The 7,500-nt window shown below is 37.7% G+C and overlaps 2 protein-coding genes and 1 long non-coding RNA gene across 14 annotated transcripts in view; 2 read left to right on the top strand and 1 right to left on the bottom strand.

Annotated features, from left to right (window-relative positions):
- Positions 1-3,180, top strand: part of LOC138011503 (tumor necrosis factor receptor superfamily member 16-like) — a 33,003-nt gene extending 29,823 nt beyond the window's left edge. For 10 of the 11 annotated variants that reach the window (XM_068858530.1, XM_068858538.1, XM_068858534.1 and 7 more), the window contains 2 exons: positions 1-70; positions 1,073-3,180. The exon at positions 1-70 is cut by the window's left edge and continues 11 nt beyond it. In XM_068858530.1, the coding sequence (XP_068714631.1) occupies positions 1-70; positions 1,073-1,323 (321 nt within the window). In that variant the 3' untranslated portion in view covers positions 1,324-3,180. The remainder of the gene's footprint in view (positions 71-1,072) is intronic. The other variant, XM_068858539.1, reaches the window with a different exon arrangement.
- The window catches only part of LOC138011508 (uncharacterized), a 5,084-nt gene extending 23 nt beyond the window's left edge, over positions 1-5,061 (bottom strand). Inside the window, exons 1-3 of one of the 2 annotated variants that reach the window (XR_011124728.1) lie at positions 4,934-5,061; positions 3,560-3,648; positions 1-115 (exon numbers count right to left, since the gene is read on the bottom strand). The exon at positions 1-115 is cut by the window's left edge and continues 23 nt beyond it. This is a non-coding gene — a long non-coding RNA (uncharacterized lncRNA). Of the gene's footprint in view, positions 116-3,493; positions 3,649-4,933 lie in introns of both variants that reach the window. The other variant, XR_011124727.1, reaches the window with a different exon arrangement.
- Positions 5,062-5,068: 7 nt separating this feature from the next.
- LOC138011502 (DNA/RNA-binding protein KIN17-like) overlaps positions 5,069-7,500 on the top strand; it is a 13,721-nt gene continuing 11,289 nt past the window's right edge. Inside the window, exons 1-5 of the mRNA XM_068858529.1 lie at positions 5,069-5,315; positions 5,609-5,703; positions 5,941-5,984; positions 6,129-6,208; positions 7,237-7,279. Coding sequence (XP_068714630.1) covers positions 5,196-5,315; positions 5,609-5,703; positions 5,941-5,984; positions 6,129-6,208; positions 7,237-7,279 — 382 coding nt within the window. The 5' untranslated portion in view covers positions 5,069-5,195. The remainder of the gene's footprint in view (positions 5,316-5,608; positions 5,704-5,940; positions 5,985-6,128; positions 6,209-7,236; positions 7,280-7,500) is intronic.

Here is a 7,500-nt window from a genome sequence, read left to right as displayed (position 1 = left end):
CCAATCCGAACCCTCTTAGTGGAACAAAGGAGCTTCATAGCCATGCGTTTAGATTGCAAAGACAGTCAGGGTAAGGAAAAATAGAAGTCCACATATTTCATTCTTTGAAATTTCTCTAAGGAAAAAACAAACAAAGGAAACGTTTTATTAAATTAAATCCTTTTCCTGTTTAAAAATAAAAGTTAAAAAAATCTCAACTGAAAGGTGGAGAAAGGGGTAGGAAGGTCTTAAGTTGTTAGTTGCTTTGACTTGAAGAGTCATCCCATGGTTACAACAATCCATCACAATTGGGGGCTCCAGCTAACTCTTGAAACACTGAAATTATGAATTTCAATGCGAGAAGTGTTGATCTGTGATGGAATGCAGCCCATCAGCTCACAGTGTTATCCATTTCCTAGATTCAGATTCTGTGCCCAACCCATGATTTTGCATTTAGCATGAGGTTTTCCTCTTGCAGCTATTGGTGGTGGACCAATCAAAGGCCTTGTGGTCATCAGGCTCAATCTGATTAGCAGTTATTTGACAGGACATGTTAACCCGTTGACTCCTCAGGTGCTCTAAGACCCCCCCCCCCTCCCCCCCCCCTCCCCTTCCTCCCGCTGTCGAGCAAAATTGTCTGGCATTAGACAGAGTAAAATCTGTTAAGTCTCACTCCCAGGGGTCAATGGGTTGAATTTAGATGCTATCACTCTTAGGATATATGAAATTTCAATTTATTTGAACTGTGGAAATGAACATGAACATTAACTGATGGATCTATAGGTCAAATAAGAGACATCAACACTTCTGCGCACGCAAACTCTGATGCAATCTGAATTCTTTTAACAGCAGTAAAAGCTATAACCTGCTGATATTAAAAGCTCAGATATCATATAATACTGAGCTACAGAAGACTACTGGGCCTAGGACTGAAATGCTTTGTGGTGTCTTATTACAGTTATATTTAACAGGATATTTATGTAGCATGGTGAATGAATGTACAATACAATGATGACAGTGAATAGGCGTGGAAAGGTAGTTACAGAAGGAAATGAGTGAAAATGTTTCAGTCCTCTCTTAAATCTGATTTTAGGTTATGGGTACTGGCAACGAGTTGCTGAAAAGGTTAATCTAGCAAATGAATCTCGTGCTTTCAATAGCCTGCCGAATCCAACAGAGGCTTTTTTGACTCTGTATTCAGAAAAGCAGGGAAGTACAGTGAGGACCTTAGTGGATGCCTGTGAAGAGGCTGGCCTCACGCACTTTGCTAGTGAAATGAGGGAAAAGTTTGGAGCCCAAGATCATGAGGAGATTGAGGCCGGAGAGCATGAAAGCGCCGTGTAACACACAGATGTAGTGGCTGCAAGATGTGAATAACACGTAAATTAACGAATAAATTAGGGCACGTTAATGTGAGAAACATCATTCCTACATGAATACATGTATGTTTCGCACTGAGAGGAGAAATTCTTTCTGGTATAGACCATATTCATAAATGGTGGCCAATAAATTACTCTTTTGTCTTAGGGCTATAGGCCACATTGGAAAATACCATACTTCTCTTTGTTTTGCCCTCAAATTTTGCATAGCTTTTGTTTTCTCTTATGCAAAAATTGGGGTGACAAATATGGTATTTTCTAAAGTGGCCTATCGAGACCAACTAGCCTCACTCTAACGCAGCATTTTTTTGTATTTTGTCCATGCAAACGAGGCTAGTTGGTCTTATTAGCACAAGGACAAAGGAATAATTTATTGTCTGCCAGCAACCACCTGAATCAACTTACATGTATGTTACGTCATTGCGACCATGCATGTGTTGGTCAACGAAAACAAAAGATCTCTCATTACCCCTTTTTGTTTGTCCACCAGCAATTGTACATTACAGCATTGTTATCTGTGTCACTAGAGATTGGTTGCAAACAATCCGTAATGTTATGTCTTTGACTTACACTGGCGTGAGATTTTGTACCAGTCATGTAAACCAATAAATAGAACAATAAGAAAGAACCAGGTTGAACGGATCCACAACATCTTCACCGTTTTTCCATCCACATATAATGCTGAGACACATGTGTCAAAGGAGTGCACAGTACGTAGTTTGCAACCAATCCCTAGAGACGTGGATAACAATGCTGTAATGTACAGTTGGCTGGTGAACTAAAAAAGGAGCTACCATAATGAGAGGTCATTGGTTTTCGTCTACCAACGTGGCAGCCATGAGCTGACGTAACAGTAAAAATAGCTACGGTAATGTGAAGAAAAAAATGGCTGTCGCATTGTTTGTTTGTTTTGATGTTGTTTTTGAAGTTAGGGGCCTGGTTGTTCAAACGTAGATTAATGCTAATCCCAGATTAAAAATTAACCAAGGAGTTTATTTCTTTACTCCCAAATGTCGTTCAATGCTGATGTTCAGCAAAACTTTACACAAGAAGAAGCCAATCTTGAAAAACAAAAATAAGCAAAAGAAACTTTCACCCAAATGTTGGAAAAATGAAACCAAAGTTTATGCTAATCCTCAATTAAGTTAATCGGCTTTCGAACAACCGGGCCATGGTCCATAAATGCTGATGTCCAACTTCATCCATAGATAGATTGCTTGTAAAGTGCATTTGAAAATGCGCTATAGGGAAGATATCTGTTTACAAACATTACTTTTGTTATTCAAATTTGCCAACCACAGGAACAAAAGACCTTTTGTTTTGACAGCCAATGGGGCTCTGGTTGGCACATTAATGACAATGGGTGACTTCAACGATATCTTCCCTATATAAGTTCGTTACCATTACCTTGTTGTCTTATTTAATGACATTTCCAATACATTCCGTGGAAATTTAAGCAAAAATTTAAAAAATTCAAAGAATTGTCACATAGCATTTTTTCCATAGCCTTCTTCAATTATTAATTCCCTGTGCCTTGTTTCAGCATGGATGAAAGATTCAATTATTATTGTTTCTTGTATATAGGAAGTTATGGCATAAAAATGTCTCTTGGAAACATATTTAAGAGTTTTAAAAATTGACGAGAGCATTGGTTACTGTATCAATCATCAGCGGTCTTGATCAGAGTTATTAATGTTAAGCAATCATTATTTTAATCTGAATTGTCAACCGCTTGTTGTGATTGATTCTATCAAGTTTCACTGGTAGGAGATATTTCAAGATATGTAATAAATTCTGGTATTTTGTACCTTTTGGTTACACACTTGTGATTTTTGGACTTGTTGAGCTGTTTACAATGATTGTCGAGGGGATTCCCGAGGGGATGAATGGTTGACATTGCATCCTACAAACTATATGACTTTCTATAGTCTGTCCCAGGCATTAAAGGTAATAGGTGCGGTTACACACACCATGGTAAATGCCATGGTAAATTATGCTGGGGTGCCTCACACTTGGGTTTTAGTATACCATGTTAACCAGCGGCCACAAGTTACGAAGGTTACCTAGGTAAAAAGAAATGTCACTCAATTCATTGGCAGGAAATTTTATCACAACTTCATCAGCATCATAATTACCTCAGGAATCAAAACACCCTTCCAACTTATCATTGGCGCTTTGTTTGATCGTTTAGACGTAATTACCTTGGGAAATGTCGGTCACACCTACTAAATGCAGTTGCCTGTGGCAAAAGGGCCATTTACCACGATTAAAGTTCCTCACCTAACCGCACCTATTAATAAGGAGCAATAAATTAATTACTGGTGATAACGTCAAGTTTTACCACAGGTCACCCAACCTGAAAAATTGTAAGGACTTGTATGGAGAAAACACCCAATTGAAAGTGAAAATTACGCATGCCTTTTGTGTAAAGAAAATGCAGAACTGCCTACCTTTGAAGCTTTCTACATTTCTGGGGTTGCTTGTCTCTTTTATGTGTTTTTCCAACTCCCTGGGCCCGGTTGTTTGAAAGCCAATTGACTTAATGCAGGATTAGGGTAAACTTTTTTTTCATGTTTCCAACTTTTCGGTGGAAGTTTCTTTTGCTTATTTTTGTTTTTCAAGGGTGCCTTTTTTATGTAAAGTTTTGCCGAATTAATGTTGAACAACATTTGGGGGTAGAGAAATGTTTTTAATCTGGGATTAACTTTAATCGGCTTTTGAACAACCTGGCCCGGGTTGCTCAAAGCATGGTTAGTGCTAATTAGTGTTAAATACCATGGAAACCTTAAGGTTTTGATACCTCTTAAGGAGGCTCTAAAGGGTTTCAACACTTAGACGACTCTCTGCTTAGATTGAATAATGCTACAACACTGTATCATGTAACAGCAATGTTATGGTACCATATGAAACAATGATTATTTCCAAACAAGATGTGATCATTATTGTGATGTAATAAGGTACCTTGGCAATGGGAAAGCCCAGCAAAATCATGCTATATTTTGGATTTAGTTGCTCATATCTAGCCCGAAGGAAAAAAGTGATTAGAAGGCCACAAAACTTTCGGTAAAGTTTAAAAAAATTCTATCTTGAGGATTCGGAGCTACCTTAAAAAATCACAAAATTAAGGTGGCTCTGAATCCACTAGACAATTTTTTAAAACTTTGCAGAAAGTTTCATCATGCCTTTCTAATTACTTTTCAGAAATAAAAAATGGGAGTCACCGAGTTCGTTTTTGAGATATAAGCAACTAAAGACAAAATAAAGGGTGTTTTACAGGGCTTGCCCGTTGCCACGGTGACATATTACGTCACAATAATGACTGTATCTTGTTCAGCAATAATACGGGTTTCATTTGGTACCACAATATTGTCAAGACATCATACAACGTTTTGGTGCCGATCCTTCTATTAAGAGCGTCACTTAAATTGGAAGCGCTGAAACTGGTTCGAGCCAGCTCCTTAGCCAACGGTTGGTGCTAACCAGGCTTCGAGCAATCGGCCCCTGGCCTGGGTTGCTCGAAGCATGGTTAGCGCTAACCAGCGTTAAATACCATGGAAACGTATAGGATTTGATACCTCTTAACCAACGGTTAGCGCTAACCAAGCTTCCAACAACTGGCCCCTGGGCGATAACCTGCGATCTGCCCCAATTGAGTATCGCTGTCATGTCCTCTCCAGCTCTTGAATTGGTTACCTGAGAGATCTAGAAGATAAGCGTACGTGTGGAGGAGCAAGGAGCTGGAACTGAATGCACTGCATGCTGGACAAAGTAACATGGCGGCGGACCGACGGAGATGTTGTGAACTTCATCTATAGTTTTTAGCAAAATATTTCCATAATGGGAAAGGAAAAAGCAGGTCCTTTAACTCCCAAAGCCATAGCCAACAGGATTAAGGCCAAAGGATTGCAGAAACTGCGATGGTATTGTCAAATGTGCCAAAAACAATGCCGAGACGAGGTAAACGCTTAGATTATGCTTAATTATCATATGAGAAATTAATTTGATTTTGAGGTATATACAGTATCCTTAGTATGCCGTCTTTGTCTGCTTTCATTTGCCATTTATCATTAGTTGAGGCTTCCCAGTCATAATAATTATTGTGGGATTGTTGAGAAAGAAACAATTTCAACAAATATCTACAGGAGCTTTATGACACAATCCATGTTATGTACCTGTTATTACGGGTTAGTTCATTTCACAATTTTCTCTTTCTCTTTCTCTTTCTCTTTCTCTTTCTCTTTTATATGTAGAATGGTTTTAAGTGTCATACTATGTCTGAATCACACCAGCGTCAGCTGTTGCTGTTAGCTGAAGATGTGGATAAATACATGGATAGTTTTTCAAGGTACATTTGTGCATTGTATTTACAATCATATTTGTTTAATTTTAGTTCATAAATGACTGAGATGGAAATTATTGTTAACCCTCAGGCTGGTGGATGAAATGAAGAGATGAACTCGCCAGAATACATAAATGAAGATTATAGTGCTGAAGTCTGCCGTTCTTTAAAATGATCAGAGGAAACACTTCATTTATGAATAATAATTATTAGAACAACCAAGCCTTGCTGTGTTTTTTACAGAGAATTTCAAGATGAATTTCTAAAGCTATTAAAGAGGCAGTTTGGTGAGTAAAAATTGATTGTGAACTTCAATAATTTTGCATCTTCAGAGACAAAGAAATCTAATAATCATTCTCCTCATAAAGTTGTGATCCTACATGTAAACTGGATTTCAGGTCATGAGTGTGTTTTGAAATTCAAATGTTTAGGGACTCGCAGAGTGCGTGCAAATCAGGTTTATCAAGACTACATCAGTGACCGGCACCACACACACATGAATGCAACACAGGTCAGTTCAGATCTTCTTACATGTAGAGTCTGTAACGAGAGAGCTTTTCCATCTCTGTTGGCGAAGAATCTTGTTGTTACATTATTTTGAAAATAGGCTCAGATTTGAGGAACACATTAGTGACAGAAGAACTAGAAGAAGAGGAAACTTTATTTCTACTCTATTCCTGCCTTTGTGTTAATTACAAATAATTATTGGACAGGTACTAACTAAAAAACAGAAAGAGTACAACTATATAACTGATATAAGCAACTTATCCAAATAGTGTTATTTTCATATCAGGAACTTTGCTGCCATTGAAAAATATCTTCAGAGGATTGCCATTTTCTCTTTTAATTATTATCTTCTACTGTCTAGACTTGATTAGAACAACTTATTAATATACAGTAAGCTCTTTAGTATCCTTCAAAATTGCTAATTAAATTTGGGTCAAAATACTGCTGCTCATATTTTGTCTTATCTTTTTGAATGAATATTGCTTGTCTTAGTAGGTTTAATCTTCCATCTTCACTTATTGTGATTTTAAAACAATCTCGTATTGTAATTGTATTTTTTAAGTACTGTAAAAGTACCTTGACCTAACAGGGGGTGTGTTTCTTATGAGAGCCTGCTTATTAACCCATTCACACCTCAAACACACCAGGACCCCCCCCCCCCCCCATCCTCCCCCATTGATGAGTAAAATCGTCTGCCCTTATACAGAATGAAATCTATAAGTGTCACTCTAAGGGGTCAATGGGTTAATGCCATTATCATTATCATTAATTTTTAATAAAGCTGGCCAGTTCAGCTGCAATGTTTGCATAAGTCATGGTGCTGATTGTCTTACCACTATGTATTTATTGTATTATTGTCTTTTTTTTTTCTTTAACCCTTTGACTTCTGAACCCCACCCCACCCCCTTCAACGAGTAAAATTGTCTGGTGTTAGACAGAGTAAACTCTATTAAGTCTCATTCCAAGGTCACAATGGGTTACGTTATCATGTATAATTTATGTTTATATATACTTTATTTATTCTTTGATCAGTGGGAAACTTTGACAGATTTTGTGAAATGGCTTGGAAAAGAAGGTGAGGAATAAAATAATAAACAACTCATATACTGTTTTTTTACACTGTGCACAGGGGCCCTGCATCTCTGTGAATTCAAACACAAGTCTTGACGTGATCATTGCAGTTATGTCAGAACTACTTAATACGTGTAACAGCAGTAAGATGAAAGCGTAAACATTTTCAGGTCTCAGAGCAGCAATCCTGATCAAATTAAGTTGGGACACCATTTGCAGCACTCA

Source organism: Montipora foliosa, chromosome 7, assembly GCF_036669935.1.
Source record: "Montipora foliosa isolate CH-2021 chromosome 7, ASM3666993v2, whole genome shotgun sequence".
NCBI lineage: Eukaryota > Metazoa > Cnidaria > Anthozoa > Scleractinia > Acroporidae > Montipora > Montipora foliosa.
This window is presented reverse-complemented; position numbering and strand designations above follow the sequence as displayed.